The 17,075-nt window shown below is 38.3% G+C and overlaps 1 protein-coding gene across 1 annotated transcript; it reads right to left on the bottom strand.

Annotated features, from left to right (window-relative positions):
• LOC139963767 (major yolk protein-like) lies at nt 1–15,318 on the bottom strand. The gene is made up of 21 exons (XM_071964886.1): nt 15,157–15,318; nt 12,535–12,705; nt 11,634–11,901; nt 11,276–11,387; nt 10,735–10,966; nt 10,331–10,516; nt 9,252–9,418; nt 8,587–8,868; nt 7,978–8,292; nt 7,500–7,611; nt 6,958–7,123; nt 6,309–6,516; nt 5,484–5,575; nt 4,951–5,151; nt 4,422–4,587; nt 3,752–3,898; nt 3,043–3,370; nt 2,542–2,763; nt 2,123–2,306; nt 1,349–1,560; nt 1–711 (listed from the first exon to the last, which is right to left on the bottom strand). Exons 1-21 carry the CDS (start codon nt 15,221–15,223, stop codon nt 449–451), a joined length of 4,101 nt encoding a protein of 1,366 aa, XP_071820987.1. The 5' UTR covers nt 15,224–15,318; the 3' UTR covers nt 1–448.
• Nucleotides 15,319–17,075: the final 1,757 nt, after the last annotated feature.

Below are 17,075 nucleotides of genomic sequence, written 5' to 3'. Positions count from 1 at the left end.
TTTATAGTTGCATAGATTTTTATTCTTTATAGATTGTTCACACACATCTATACATTATAAACTCAATTATACAAAAAAAAGAAAAAAAAAAACAGTCCTAAAAAAATGACAAATAACGATGTTAGGGGGGAAAAAAAGAATTAGGTACATCTTTGCACCTGTTTTTCAAAAGACACAAAATTACTGCAAATCGAATAATACTAGTTTGGCAAAAATAGAGAGAGAAAAAAAAAACAATAAAAAACCCAGCAACAGCTGAATTAACTACAGAGTTAAATGACAAGAAGGTCAGCCTTCCAAATTTTCTCAGAAAAAGCTAAGCTTGCATCAAGCAATCAAGTTTGGACATCGAGAGAAAAAAAAACATGGATCGCAATGAAAAGGTAAACACGTTTCCTGCCATTTTTGTAAAAAATAGAAAAAAAGTGTTCAGATAAGTTTAGGCGGATTATGGCATGATCTTAGTCTGGACACGTTCACTGGTGAGGACACGACGCAGACCGTTGACGGTTCCCAAGCAGACTGGACGGTTTGATTCGGGGAACCATTCCTTGTGCCATTCGAAACCATACCAGTTAGCCTCACAAGTATCCAGGGGCTTGATGTTCACATCGCCAAGGAGGGTGGTGGTGTCTTTATGGGTGACATTCTTGGGAACACCAATCATAAAGTTGCTGTTGAGTGTGTGGTTCATCCAGAAGGCCTTATTACCTGCAATTATGGAAGAAAGCAAACCATTTTTATGAAGAATAACTCAATTCTTCTGTCCTCTATATTCTTTACTTTTCGACATCTGGTTTTCGGATATAGAATGTACATTGAATTAAATTAACAACAATGAAAAATGGTCTGTTTGAAGTATAAAACAACATAACATTATTTCTAAAATCTCAAGTTGAGGTTATTTCAATCTAGTTTTGTTTTCCTAATTCATTCCCTTTTGCAAGTTTATTTAGCAAACTTGTAATATTTATTTAACAATATGTAAGTTTCTTGAATTGAAAGATATCATTTTTTCCTGATATCTCACCAGTATATCTCAGCACCCAAGCATAATTGATAGAACCATTACCAATTGTGACTGCTTGGTACAAGTCATCATTATTCTTCATTTATGTAAATGAGCTGTTTTGCCTTTAATTTCTAATATTCAGTAACCCTAGTCCATTCCTTAAAAATCATTATTTTTCTCTGGCTCTGAAGATAAAAGTTTGCTTTGTGAACCTATGTGGAACACAAAAGGGTGGAAACTATAAACTTTTCTGACGGATACTGATAATGTACAGGAACAGATATTTCCATGTAATTCCTGATGGACACTGATAATGTACAGAAACAGGTCACTTACCCCAGAGTGGCATGAGAGTTTCAAAATGCTCAGTGATGGTATGGTTCAAAGTAGTGCTGTTCCAGACGGTATCGTTGGTCCAGTCTGGGATGTATTCAATATCTTCACATGGGACGCATGAGCAAGTGGTTGGCACCATGACTGGGGACACATAGCCATGGCCGTTGTCACACACAAACTCTGCCATCTCACGAACGAAAGAGGTTGGACGGCTGGAAAGAGCAAAAGAAGGATCTCAAAATAATATCAAAGAAGATGTTGAAATGAAAAGAATGCATTGAATCTACCATGACCGTAATTATGACTCAAAAGTCATAGAAAACATTTCACGCTAATTGTCTCTTACCCATACACTGTAGCAGGATATCAACTGCACATGCATTTAAAAAAAGACATATCGTGGAGAAGGGGGTAAGGTGGGGGGGAGGGTCATGGAGATGAAGACAAAACTTTCAGTGGTATGAGGTAGAGGAGAGAATTCCACATTCATAAGAAAAACAGAGTAAACTAAATAACTTCCATTTTTATGTTATTAAACTTAACTTTGTTGCTTTGTGTTTTCTTTTCAGATCTTACCAAGAAGCAGCTGTCCGATACTTCAATTTTAACCTATTTAAGACTGCCTACCATAGTTGACTCATCTATGCCAGTTCTGAACCATTTGAATCACTCCTAAGAGGTTCTTAATATGCTTTAATTTTCAATTTTGTCCCGGCATCCTTTACTTCATTCTCCTTGCTTCTCTAATTAAACAGAATAAGATTGTATCCTCACCTGCACATCCTGACAACGACTGGTTTCTTGTTCTCGGTGGTTCCGACACTGATGACCTTGGGTCGTGGCATTCCTCCGCAAGTGACGTCCTTGACGATGGCCTTGCAGGTTCCGTTCCTCTGTTCAATGACATTGGTGTAAGATTCTCCGGTGCAGATGTGACGTCTCTCCTTCCACCAGTCAACTATTATTAAAGAAAAAGGGAATTCATTTCCTCAAGAAGCTTGACGAACCCAAAGCTTTAATTTTTTTCATATTATTTGTACCAAGTTTATATCATTATATCCAACAGCAGGAGAGTAGGATTTTTAATTCTTGCTTCTAATATAAATAGGATCCATGTCTCACAGTGTTGAAAGCAGTGGCATGAAAAACATGTTAAGAATTATTTACTACAAACAAATGAAACATGAACTCACAGGTGGATGGCTTGATGATGGCCTCAAATGAGCGGGTGAGGTTGGGTCCAAGGTATGTGGCATAGGTCTGGTCTTGGATGGGGATGGGGGCCAGCTTGACGGTCTCAGGAGCAAAGATGCTGGCTGATCCAAATATGTGGTACTGGTCTTCGTTGTTCTGTGCATCGGAGAAGATCTTCTGGGCATCCAAGAGAGCCTTGGTAACATTCCATCTCCAGCTTCCTGCAAGAAAGAAAGAAAGGAAGAAAATAAGGCAGAGCTAATAAAGATGAAAGAAAAAAAGGAAGCCTGTAAGGAAGAGATATGTCACAGGATCTGATGCTGAGATCGGTTACCCTGGTAACAAACTTGTACACAGAGATGTTACAGGAGCAAGAAGGTCAAACAAAGGGTAAAACTTCTGCTTCTTTTCCGGTGTTTGTGGTCTGAGAAAGGTAAGGATATGTCCAGATAATTCAAAAGAGGCTGTTGACTAATAGCCAAAGAACAATTGTTACTGACCTGTCTTGTTGAAAGAGGTCAAGAGAGCGGGGAAGGCCTTGACACCGAAGGTTACGTTCCTCAAGAAGGTAATGTTTGTGATCATTTCTGGGGTGACTTCCTTGACGAGACCAAGTGGAGTGACAATAACGTAGTCCAAAATGCTCTGGCCCATCTTGGGCAGTTCTTTGACTAAACTTTCGAGTTCAACAAAAGCGATGTCGCCCTCACTGCCATCAGCAATGCACTCAATAGATCCAGCGAGGCCATAGAATGGCTCTTCGTCTGAGAGTTCACCCTTGTGCTCACCAAAGCCCTGGCAAATGTGGATGAGGTCTGTCATGTGTGTCTGATGTTAGATCAAAAGGAAAACTGATTCATTGAACTGGCATGAGCTCATACAATGAAATGTTCTTATCAAACCTTATACTTGAAGCAGGATGAAATTACAAGCACACACATACACACAACCTTTCCTTCTCATTCCACCCCTCCCCACCCCACCCCACCTCTCCAAAAAGGGGGGTTGAGGAAGCAGCCTATTTCCAAGAAAGTTTGCTTGAAATCTCAAAGACACCACTGTTTCACATTTTTGACAATCAGCCAATAATGTCTTGATAAATCACACACATCAATCTGTTATCAATACAGACATTATTTCATTAGTTCATTGATTTTAAAACTAAATTTTTTCTATCAAATATTCATTGCCTTCAAGTTGAATTCTAACCTTCATGGTATCAAGGAACTCTGGGTAAGTTGGTGTCAGCCAGAGTGGGTTGTGGTAGCGGCTGTGGACCATGCTGTTAAGCTCAGAGTTGGTGTAGAGGTCAGAGTAGTAGGTGGCGAGACGTGGAGCGTAGATCCTGACGAAAGCCTGCAGCCACAAAAAAACAAGGAAAGGAAAAATCTTACTACAAAACAGTTGCAATTCATTTTCCACACACTTTGAACGAACCTTTTACCATACAGTATGTTTGGTTGGTTTTCTTTGCAATTTACAAATTACTTTCTTCCAACCATAACAGACAACTTAAATTCCACCAGACAATTTTTAAGCTGAAAAAAAAGCTGTAACTGTTGTCAGATCCTCCTAGTGTTACAATTTTGTATTTCTACCTCAGAGAGCAAGAGTTAATTGGCAATTTAAGGAGCTTATTCCCAACTTTTGGACAAAGCTTCTTTACTTTAATACTCTGCTTTCAGATATATGTATGGGACACTATTTATTTCAATTATGTCGCTAATGCATAAATATCTAATGGTAAGCTTATTTTGACATTTTTTGGGCTAAAACATTCAACATAAAGCCAGTTAGGGCCTAGCTTGTAAATTAACTTGATTTCAGTAGCTTCATTTGTTATGGAGATGGTAGGAGTTTAAGACATTTTTGTCCTCACCTGGACAGCAGGGTGCTTGATCCATTCATATTGCTCATCGTGGACACTGGACATAGTTGGGACACCATGGAGGATGCTCAAGCTGTCGGCCAATCCGAAGAGTGTATCAAAACGTTGGTTCAGGACCTTGGCAAAGATCTTGGTGATGAGTGGTACTGTGTACTCGCTGTATAATTCAAAGACAAAAAACAGCTTGGTCATTCCACTTTAAAGGATAAAGAATCATAATACCAATAAGCAATCAAACCACAAAAACTAAAGAATGAAAGGAAGTTCATTTCTCAACAAAACTTAAATCATCTATTTTGATGAAATATGTAACTTTAAATGTGTTAAGCTAATTTAGCAAGTGAAATCCCAAAGTTTGGTGAATATATAAGTTAATTTGTGTTAAGCTAATTTGGCAAGTGAAATCCCAACAGTTTGGTGAATATATAAGTTAATATGTGTTAAGCTAATTTTAGCAGGTGAAATGTCCACAGTTTGGTCCACTTTTCTGGGTATTAGGTCTAATTTGTTGACAGCATACCTGTCATAGTCCATGAGGAGGTTGCCAATGATGGTGTTAGGGTCGGTTTCCTTAACATGCTCATCAAAGAATCGGCGGACATTGGTGACCTTGCCACCAGTCATAGACTTGACTGGCTTGTTGGGAGTCATTACTGGGTTATTAACATTCTCAAAGATACCCCACTCGTCCTGCATGTTGGTGAAAGATTGCTGGAGGTAGCTGTGAGGAATGAAGCAGGGAAAATTAATCAAGCGTGTCATCCAACCATATATTATACCTATATAAGGGTACCATACAATATCATAATCTATTACACTACATTATATTATCATAAAGAACAGACGATACCATAAAATACAATACAATACAATGTTGTCCCAATGATCAAACTTATATATTATAGTAGTTTCAACTCAAGTTCAAGTTGTGTTAAAGTCAAGTTACTAATTTCCACACAGCAGTAGTTTTGTAACAGAGAACATTCTTAGACAATTAATATAAGCTTAATTAATCATTTCATATATCATGAATATTCAACACAACCTTCTCACCTGCGAAGGGTCTGCTTGCTGAGACGTTTGTCCTTGGGTCTGACGAATTCAGTTCCAGTGCGGTCCTCGTAGAGGTCTTTGAAGGTGCTCATCTAAACAGTAAAAGACAATCAGTGATGACATATTGAACAGGCCTCAGTTGGAATCAAGATCATCCAACACTTTTGAAAAGATCTTCAAATTCTGTATCCGATGGTATAAGAATGGAAAGTATGATACTGGCTGACTTGTATCTTTGTACAGCACTACAGGATACAGACTGAGCTACCATCTCATTTGGCTTTGATTTTCATCTGAATTTGCTCTTTACAGTAACGCTTTGACATCTCCAGGGTGTCACATGTCACAATTTAAACAAGCATAGCAAAGCGTTTACAACAGAACCATAAATATCACACACTGAGTAGGAAAATGTCCATGTACCTATATTGTTCTTAACTTCACAATTTAATTTCCAAAATTTGACACTTCTTAACTTTAGGCAGACATCATTACCTTGTCTTAACTTTAGGAGGACATCATTACCTTGTCTTAACTTTAGGAGGACATTATTACCCAATCTTAACTTTAGGAGGACATCATTAGCTTGTCTTAACTTTAGGAGGACATCCTTGCCTTGTCTTAACTTAAGGAGGACATCATTACCTTGTCTAAACTTTAGGAGGACATCATTACCTTGTCTAAACTTTTGGAGGACATCATAATCTTATCTTAACTTTAGGAGGACATCATTACCTTGTCTTAACTTTAGGAGGACATCATTACCTTGTCTTAACTTTAGGAGGACATCATTAACTAGTCTTAACTTTAGGAGGACATCATTACCTTGTCTTTGTTGGAGACTCTCATGTCCACCAGTCTGTCTCTGATCTTGTCTGGAATGTCACTGAGAATGTCACCGAGTCCTTCAACGCTGAGGACATCATCAAGGATGCTGTAGTCGAAGGTGTTAGGGTCAAACTCATCAGGGAGGCTGAGTTTACCTTCCAGGAGTGGGACAAGCAGACGGTTCTTCATGAATCTCTGAAGAGTTCTACAAGACAAGAGGCAATAACTAGTTTATGGTCTAGTTTAGGATGTACACCACATTGATAATACAAACCAATAGATATCAAGATCAAACATGTGGATGTCTTGCCTAATATAACCACACTTTCCAGCCTGCCATTTAGTGTTAGTTAGTTTTTACATGTCATCCTTCTCCAAAAACTTACATTAAGCAAACAAACAAATTTGACTTCTGCAGATAATTGATTTATGAACTATGAAATATGCTATGACCATTTTAAATCATCCACTGATAAACTCAACTCAAACTTATTATATTCCTTGTCAAGTAAGTTATTTTTAGTCTAGTTTGCTTCCATTATGAACTATGAAATATGCTATCTAATAATTTGCTTCCATTTTGCTTTGAATGCATGAATCATCACTAAAAGACACTGTCCTTGTCCAAAAGCCAAGACCAACTCACCCTGGGGTCTTACGGTTGTAGTTGTAGAAAGTCCAGGTGTGTGGTGCATTCCAGATGAACCAGTCAAAGCCAGTGAAGTTGTAGAAGCTGAGTCCAGGGATTCCCCAGTTGAGTTCATGTCCAATAACAAGATCAAGATCATGTTTGTAGCTGACAGGGGTGGCTCCTGTTATGAATATTCAACGAGTAGTGTCACTTATTATTCTAATATAATGCTAATATATTCATATTCAACAAACCGATTCTAGGACCAGAGAGGTATGCTAGCTACCCGATGTGAGAGGGTGAGGTTAGCAGCTTTACCCCCCCCAAAAAAAAAAAAGCGTTTCATAGTCTTTTGCTGGCAAAATTTCGACCAAAAAATAATACAAAATTGAAATCACTGAATATACCAAAACTGCTAACAAAACTACTAAGAGTAATGAAGAATTGAAAGTGTTCAGACACTTATAGCTGCTATAATAATACTTCCAATAATTCAATATGTTTGTTTTACTAACTTTCTAGTTTTGTGCTGTTTTAAATCTGAAACACAAACAAACCTGGGATGCAAGCGCTCTTGAAGAATCTGTTGACTGATTCAAAAACGGATCCGATGCGTGGCATGACGTTGGTAGACAGCATTCGTCCGACTGGCAGATGGAAGCTCTCAACCTTGAGAGAGAGAGTAGAAGATATTCGTTATTCAGTCATCCACTACTGGAGAAGACTCTCGTCTCACAAACTACTGTGAACTATAGGTGAATTCTATACTTAACATACTGCTGTGAAGTTAGACACACGTGAAGCTACAATTGTCATACATTTCTGACACAAAACTAGCTGGTAAGTTAACTCTGCAGAATATTTACCTTTAACAAATGTTTCGTTTTCTTTCATTTTTATGTATGACTTGATTGGTTGCCTTGGTTTAATAATTTACCCAGTTGATAATAATTCTAAAACTCAAAAAATTGGTTAACAATCATGCATCATCCCTCTATTCTTTTCTTCTCCCATATATTAAGAAAGAAAAATTACCTTGTTGATTCCAGCTGAACAGACAGTTAAGTTACGGATGTTAAGGAATTTGGTGTCCTGTCCAAATTTGTTCCAGAGTTTGCTCTTCTTCATGACTGAGACGGAGTGGGTTCCAAAGACCTTGTTGACGTAGTCGTTGATGGATTCACGCATGACTGGATCCTGCATCATGATTGGCTGGAGCAAGAAGTCGCGACCTCCAATGAAGATCTCTTCCACGTTGCCAGAGAAGATCTCAGCAGTTCCGTTTAAGACATTGCGCATGCATTCCATTGAGGTAGGGGCATGTACACATCCCCAGGCAATGTGGCTGAGCTATAGCCAGGTAAAGACAAATATATCACATGGTTATGAGTATAGATGAGGAGGCTAGATGCAGGTTGGGTGGAGGCGGGTTTAAAATTGGCCTTACTCCTTTCTCAAACAAAGTTGATCCCAAAAGACTAACAGTGATGTTATCGATTCTTGTTTCTAATGTAAAGGTAAAAATCTACATTAGCTGGAACAATTAAACCATAAATCAAATACAGAAATTATAAGGACATCAAAAATGAAGATGTAATTACACTATGAGCTCAACCAAGGGGAAGGCCATATAACAGCTCTCACCTTCTCATGTTTTTCGAAGACATGCTTCATCGTCAAACATTTGTTGTACTCTACTGGCTTGGTGACGCAGAATCTGACAGTTGGCTTGGGAACCAAACTCTCGCAAATGTTGTAAGTCCTGAAGTAGCTCTTGGTCTCAATCATCTGCTCGGCAATGGATTCGTTGATGGCAGTGAAGGCGTTGTTCTCATCCATGAAGATGAGGTTCTTATTGGGCTCATTGCCACACACAATCTCAGTGCTGTTGAAGATGTTCAGTGAACCAACCTTGCCTGTATTTTTCTAATTATTAAACAGAAGAAGAAGAAGAGCAACAGTGAGTTTAGGGAAATATTTAAAACAGATTTTTCACATCAAAGAAAACTGTTCACATCAAAGAAAACTGTGTCTTCTACATTCTGAAGACAAAAGGTATGGAAAATATAATGCTATTCAAGAACCTGAGAAAACCAGCTGAGCATTACAAAGTCTGCCAAACTTGACTGTATTCATGTAGCACCAGTAACAGAGCAAATCTTGCTTCAAATATCTCTCTTCAAGGACAGCTTACCAGCACCTCACCAGCTTTGGTTGTTATATTAAACTAGCACATTTCAGAGGTAAGAAAGCAATACTAGCAATTATGGCATCCAAAATTGGCAAATCAAATTGAGAAAGCTGTTCACCTTAACAACGTTAGTCATGATGGTGGTGAGTTCTTGGATGTATGTGGTGTTGCGTTCAGGGTTCACAAACAGAATTGGACGTGGTGTATATCCGATCTGGCAAGGCTTCTCAACCCATGAGGAGAGTGGTTTGTTCTCACCTTCGCATACCAGTCTGAAGTTATCATCTGAAGTTGAAAGTGAGAGTAGTCGTCATTCAAAATTATCTTCATTCTTCAAAATAATCCTATTAAAAGTTTCACCAATTACTTAAATATAAACTAGTATAATGCCAGGATGTCATACTAGGCTGACCACTCATGAAGATTGCTAACAATGCTATAATGTATTTATTTCTAAAGATTTATCCAGAACACCTAAATGATAAAAATGGTAGTCAAAAAATTGTCCCAATTGAAATAAAACCCTTAAAGGACTGAGGATACAGACAACAATTGTTATTGATTTCCCTAAAGTTATACTATCTAAGCAAAGCTTGCTTTCGAGAGAGGCTTCAATTTCATCAGACAAGAAGAAGACTACACAGACATTTCATTTATAGAAGGGTTTCAAGACACGTCATCCTGCCCACAGTGGTTGCCGTCAGCTGGTAATGTAAGCTAAGGACTTGAAATAAAATGATAACTTAAGCTGGGCCAAAGATTTGTATCTAATTTAAACTATACAATTAGATCAACCTTAAAAACAAAAGTATTGTAAGGTCAAGGGTTGTCAATAGCGGCCCTGCAGTCTAATTTCAGCCTGCACAGATGCAAACTCTGACCCGCAACAAACAAAATGAAATTTTGCACTAATAGGGTATGGTAGGCTAGCAGCCTATACCTTGCACATTACTCAGTCTAGGGATAGTTTCATTAGTTCTCTCTGCCCCCTCCTCTAATAAATGTTTCTCTCTATTAAACCTCTCAGTAAATTAATTATTCCCATTTGTGTTGAAAAATAATAATGTTCTAAAGATGACTAAACAACCATTTGATAGGCCAGTTATGGGACGAAACTATGGAAGTTTGTACCCACTAGTATGTTATATGTTTCAGGCTTCATGTCTTTAGATGGGTCGAACAATTCTTTACACTTACTGTACTCTGTGTTTTCCATCATCTCTTTGACGATCTTGTGGTCGACGAAGGCCACACCATTGACTGAGCTGACACACCTGAGGGAGCCTACAATACCAGTGAATTCATCTACACGCTGGTTGCATCCGGTCAAAAACTTCTCTGGGAGAGTTTCGTTGGTGTTGACGGTGGTTTTGTTCAGAGCACCTGATAATTGAAGACACAGGAGATATAAGTGCACCAGTTTACTGCATTAAAAATCCCCTTCTAGGGTCAAAGGTTAATTATCTGGCATATCAATTGTTATTATGCACATAGTGAAAAGAACATAAACACATGATAATGGGAGTTAAACATTTATCATGCCCGCAGAGCGCACATTTTAATAGCTACTTGAACTGGATGAAAGCTTGCCATGCACTTACCTGGGACACACATGTCACCAAAGAAGTCAGCAGCACTCTCCAAGACACTACCAGTGATTGGGATGATACCCTTGGAGATGAGCGTAGCGACGGGGCTGATGAAGGAAGCAGTATTGTTGATGCCAGCACTGCAGATTGGAGCGCCCTCAAGTTGGTTAAGAGTATGAATGTGCGATTGTCTCATGGTAACAGCCAAGGTGATGTTCTGGCTCACCTTCTCAATGAGGGCAAGCTATCAAACAGGAAGAAAAAAATCCACTGAAATTATTCAAATCAGTCTGTCTAAAGAATTTCAAGAGGAGCATCCAGCTTTAGTACAGAAGAAATGGATCAAAATGCTATAGAGGATTATCCAATAAGCTTACCTGCTTACAACAGACATAGTTGACCTAAACAACAAGGTTTTTAAACAACACATATATGTTGAGAAAAGTTATAAATTCCTTGCTCTTTTCCAAAAGTAAAATAAATTTAAAAGAATTCAAATTTTTATGAATAATATTTGTAAGTGACAGCTTTGATAGAATTATTAATCACTCACATTTTCATTCTTCAAGGTCTCCTGTGCAAAGGCAGTAACATTAAACTTGGTCTTGGCATGATAGATGTCAAGATCACGAGCTACAACAAGATCGGCCCATCCGCGTTCAACCCTAAAACAAGACCGAAAAACATTTATCCAATAAATCTTGAATAAAAATACCAATGTTTATTATCCATATGTAAGAATGATTTTTATGAACAGTTGTAAAGAAATCAACAATTTGAAATAAGTTGTCTTACATTAATGATTCAATTTCTGTCAGACTACCTCCACTCACTAAATCTTGTATAATTTCTTTTTTTAATATCCCATCGTAGTGAAAGAATGAACAGCTTTAGACAGGTATGGTACTTACCAGAACAAGCACTGTTTGGTGCTAGTGGCAACTTGACAAAAGTGTTCCTTGCGTGGAACAACATTGTAGGTAAGTTCGGTGGCAAGTCGCTGGCACTTCCTGAGCTCGCATGGGGATGTAACGCACATACGCATGACATCTGTACGGTTCTTCATTGCGATGAAACGAAGCATTGGTGGTGGGAACTTCTCCAGTTTCTCAATGAGGTCTTGACGTTCCTCCAAGATGGTGGTCAACAATTCAGTGATTTCCTGCTTTGTCTTGGTGACTGTTGGCAAATCAGAGTATAAATATATGCTTTGAAAAACTTCTCAGATTCCAAATACTGCTAATTGAACTTGAAAAGCGGAGAGGTAATTTCATTGGCAGTGGGGAGAGGGTGGTTTGTTAACCTACTCACTGTATTAACACAGTTATCATAATGGTGCTAAGTTCAGTGGATTTCATGTCAGGGCCTTGAACAAGGCTTTTCACAGAGTACAGTAGGCTTCCCTTCAAACTAAATTTAGGCAAGTTAAACAAGAGGTGAGATATGTATCTAGCCTTGTACAATACAAAATGACATTACCCTGTTTCATCAAAATGGCAAAAACATATCAATTAAGGTTTTCTGTTAACTTTTATGCTGGGAAAAGGCTTCCTTTGATGTTTGTTTCAGAAAAATTAGGTGAATAAACGATAGAATTCTTTGGATTAAAAAGAAGCAGGAATGCAAAGTTTACTCAATGAAGTTATTAACTCAGAGTTTAATTAATAATAAATTAAACATTCTTAGACAGGTTTACTGATATTTTTGAGAAAAATGCCATAGGCTTGAGCTGAATAAAGTTGTTAAAACTCCTATATTTCCAAAGTTTTTCTAACATAATTTAAAACTTTTAATTTAAAAAGGTTTTCTTACTGTTCTCAGGTGAATTTTGAACCACTGGAGCAAGACATTTTAGGCCACAGTTTGCGGTCATGCAACACTTAAGGCCTTCCTGACAGTATCTATCGTCCAGGCAGTCTGGCTCACACATTCCTCTTGTTGGGAAGACATGGTCTACAGGGCATGTGCCAGCTGTCACTACGTCTGGAACGAGAACAATGATTGTTGCATCATCTGTTAAACTTACACCTATCTGGTTAAGTCTTAAAGGTATCTGGTGGAGTCTTACATCTATCTGGTGGAGTCTTACACCTATCTGGTGGAGTCTTACACCTATCTGGTGGAGTCTTACACCTATCTGGTGGAGTCTTACACCTATCTGGTGGAGTCTTACACCTATCTGGTGGAGTCTTACACCTATCTGTTGGAGTCTTACACCTATCTGTTAGTGTCTTACACCTATCTGGTGGAGTCTTACACCTATCTGGTGGAGTCTTACACCTATCTGTTGGAGTCTTACACCTATCTGTTGGAGTCTTACACCTATCTGGTGGAGTCTTACACCTATCTGGTGGAGTCTTACACCTATCTGGTGGAGTCTTACACCTATCTGGTGGAGTCTTACACCTATCTATAGGAGTCATCATACTCCACCATAGGATTAAACTCTGGGTACTTGAAAACATAATCTGTTCAATAAGTAACCCAAATCACAAAAGCAACAATGAAAACTAAAGGGGAAAAAGTCAATCATTTGCCAAAAATTATTATAGAAAAAAAGATTTTAGACCTGTGCAACATTAGGGTTATCAATATGTTACGCGTCAGTCAAAACTAAAAATCCAACCCAAAAATATAGCTTGAAATTCAAATAATTTGCATTGCTTGGTTATTTGTTCTAAAGTGTAAAGAAAGGCCTATGAACCATCAACATGTGTCCAGATATTGAGGATATTAAAGTATATATAACAATTTAGTTCAAGTTAAGTTGAAAAGAATAGTTGCAAGAAAGAAAAGTCACCAGTGTGAAACTATTCAAAGGGTGGCAAAGGTAAAGGTCATGTAGTGAGGACGACAAATAATTCAGTGTAACATGGATAAGTGGACATCACATTCGACAAACATCATGATTGTCTTTGATGCTACTAAACTTTCTTTGCCTATATTGGACTCTGCTAAGGTAGTCATTACAATTCAAGTTTTATTCAGGCAATCAAATGGAGTTTGCAACTTGTATTGTTGTAATATGTAGGCTACTCAGATAGCAGTGATTAAGGATGGGGGAGGTGTATCACTAAAAAAAGAGACAATACTGTAATTTTAGAACATTATGGAATGCTGACCAATATTTAGGTATAACAGTACAAATCATGGCAGGAAGGTTGGAAATAATTACCTAAGATCAGCATGATAGGTTTACTGAATTGTTTAAAGTACAAATCTAGCCTAAGTTGCCTTACTTAAACGTAGTGTCCAATTACAGTAACATGCAGTGATTACACAGTTTACAATTTAACAAAGGCCATAGCCTATATTGACAATTAAGCTAGCCTATATCTAGTAGAAGTTTGTTTACTTAGCATTAAAGCCTTTGGCCTCGTGACTTTTTGCAGGCCTAACGCTGAGATATGTACAAAGATGTGCTCATCAAGGCTAATGAGCAAGGTTAAGCCTTAATGATAGTATTCAATGTCAACACCATCGCCAACATTCCAACACTGAAAATAGACAAGACATTTACTAGGCCGGTGCCACTGATACATATGGCTGACTGCAGTACTCAGTTCAAGCGTATCTACCCTAGTTTATACAGATCAAATTATTTATGATACTGTCTATCGAAGTTTTCTACTTAGCTGCATGATATCATATTCCAAGCTTTACTTCAAACCTAGCCTGAGTTAGGCTGTGTTTAGGTCTAGGTTAGCATGTAATTGTCGCTATCGTCAGTAGGCTGTACACGCTTTAGGCAGGATCAATCACCTAAATCAAATGAACTGCCAAGTTATTGAATCCTCCAAGCAAAACTTTCTGTGATAGACGAGGAATTTCATGATACACCATACGGTTAGGCTTGCTATAAACCGTCATTAAGACTTAACTCTAAGGAAATATATAGTTGTGTGGGCACAAAGAGCCGACATTTCCACCGAAGTTAGATTGAATTCCCAAATGGTTTCTGTTACCAGTGATCAATGTGACCGTGTGAACTTTTCGAGTGTCAGTCTTCCACCGACACCGCTTACAACTTTGCAATGCGCCCTCAATCCCGAACGGACGGAAATTGGTAAAATACTGCACCATTACAACTGGAAGGAAAGGGAGTCCTAGCGCAAAAAGGAGAAGAGGATGGGTGAGGGGGGGGGGGGGTTAGTGAGACAGGAGGTAAGGCAAAAGGAGTCTTGCTGGACTTAACCTCAACATTGTGCAATGAAGGTAAACACCAAGCAGCATAAAATGTTCTACGTATTGGAACTGTGACTGAAATATGAGAATATCACTGCTATGATAAATAGAGTCCTAAGCAAGTACTTGTCAACAAAGTTTCTATAGTGTAGAGATTGTATTCGACCCTCAAAATGAGCATGAAACTTAATCGACTGAATTATGCATATAATTTTAAAAACCATGTAATTGTAAGGCGTTATTTCTTACCTTTGGTAACAGGGGTGGGTCCCGCAAATGCGAGCCCGATAACAGATAACAGCAACAGGTACTTCATGGTTTTGCCAAAGTGTTCTTCTCCAAGTCCTCTCTGATGTAAGAAAAGTTCCAAATTTGTTTTTATACTCTGCTGAACAATAGCTCCAAAGATCTCCCAACCCCCAAAATACGGTGCGTGATGCGCGACAACAACTCAAAAACTTTCCAACCAATCAGAATTGCTGTTAGAAAACTGTTGACTAAGTGAGCAACTCTGGGTCAACAGTCACGGTAAGTTTACGTAAATTCTTGTTGTGGTGCGTTGTTTCGATATCCAACAATAGTCATTATGAAAATGAAGGAAGTTTCTAACCTTTGACCCCTTGTATCGTACGATGATGAACTCATGAGGGTATTTTCTTTCACGGAGATAGGCAACAATAGTCCTTTGATTTTATCCACCTCAATAATCTAACAAGTTGAACTAAAACGAAAAGGCCAAACACTTATCCTTGCATGAAATTCGTGACCATAATTTATAATCGCATAGCCCAAGTTTTTCTAAACATTTCAATGACTAAATACCCCATCCATCCTCCCGAGTCTCCCCTGCCAGTGGAGAGAGCTATAGCTACAGTGAGATCATGTAGAGTTTGTGATCATATAAAATTCTGCGAAATTATTAGTTACTATTCACTAAACACACTGTTATGTCAGTTATATACCTTACCGTCACACGAAAACATCTACACTCACTTTGGTAGGAAGGGAATCTAGCAAACAGTCACTTTGTTGATAACTGAAAAAACACAGGGACGATTTTGATTACGGTTTGGATTCAAGCATTATTCTGTTCAGTACTAACATTTCGTTACATTGTAGGTCATAAGCATGGCTAGCCAAGTTACACATAATAACGAAGTCGAAGGGGGAAGTTTTTAATTAATTAAGAGCTTCTGGGAAACCAAGACAACGTCAAAAATAGATTCATCGAGTTACACATAGTTTGAATATTTCTGTTGTGCTAATTTTCTTTCTTTATGTGATCTGTTCCTTTGTTATTTTGTATCTAACCTATGCTCTCTTTTTGCATTCGATGAGTTTAACCTTTTAGCATAGAGAGTTCTTTAGCTTCTGCATGCAAACTTCAACTGGTAACAAAAGGTTACAAAAGGTCCGTTTCCTTTCGATAAAGTTGGTACATTTTTACCCTTCACTCTAAAAAAGCAATACTGGTATGTATAGGAAATCTTAGCTGAACTGGTGAACGATAGCATAACAAGTACAGAGTATAGGGTGTGGAGAGGGTGTGGAGAGGGTGAGGAGAGGGGTGAGGGGCGTCGGAGAGGACAACCGCATATTTCGTTGATATGATTCACAAGGTTATAGAGTTAAGATTCCCATAATCCTCTCAATAATCATAAATGCTCGTACGATATAAAATAATCTTTCAGGATCCCCAGGCAACATGAAGTCAAATAATTGTTTATGAATGTGACTCCATTATCAACCATTAATGGTTGATTTAGACACTATTAAGATAAGCTTTGTCAACAGAATGGGGCGGCACCTATCATGTTTTGTTTGTATTTCATTCGGTTACTAGTTACTTTCAGATAATAAATTATCAATATCTGGTTACCCGTTCACGTAGTTCAATGACAATAATGTGCCCGGGCATCGACTATAGCAAATAAAGCTGGTGTAGAAATTACCTATTTGCTATCATACTCCAAATAATTTCCCATTGACTTCGCACTAAAGCGTTAAAATAATGTGGTATCCAGTGGCGTAGCCAGGAATTTTTCAGTGGGGGGGGGGCGCTGGGGGAGGGCTTGACCATTTCCTGGGAGGGCGTCTTGTTACTATCTAAGCGGAGCGCCACCATGAGTTGGCGCGCAGCGTACCGAAAATATTTAGCTAAAAAGGCC

Source organism: Apostichopus japonicus, chromosome 22, assembly GCF_037975245.1.
Source record: "Apostichopus japonicus isolate 1M-3 chromosome 22, ASM3797524v1, whole genome shotgun sequence".
Taxonomy (NCBI): Eukaryota; Metazoa; Echinodermata; class Holothuroidea; order Aspidochirotida; family Stichopodidae; genus Apostichopus; species Apostichopus japonicus.
The sequence above is the reverse complement of the archived record's forward strand: the minus strand, read 5'-3'. Positions and strand labels throughout refer to the sequence as shown.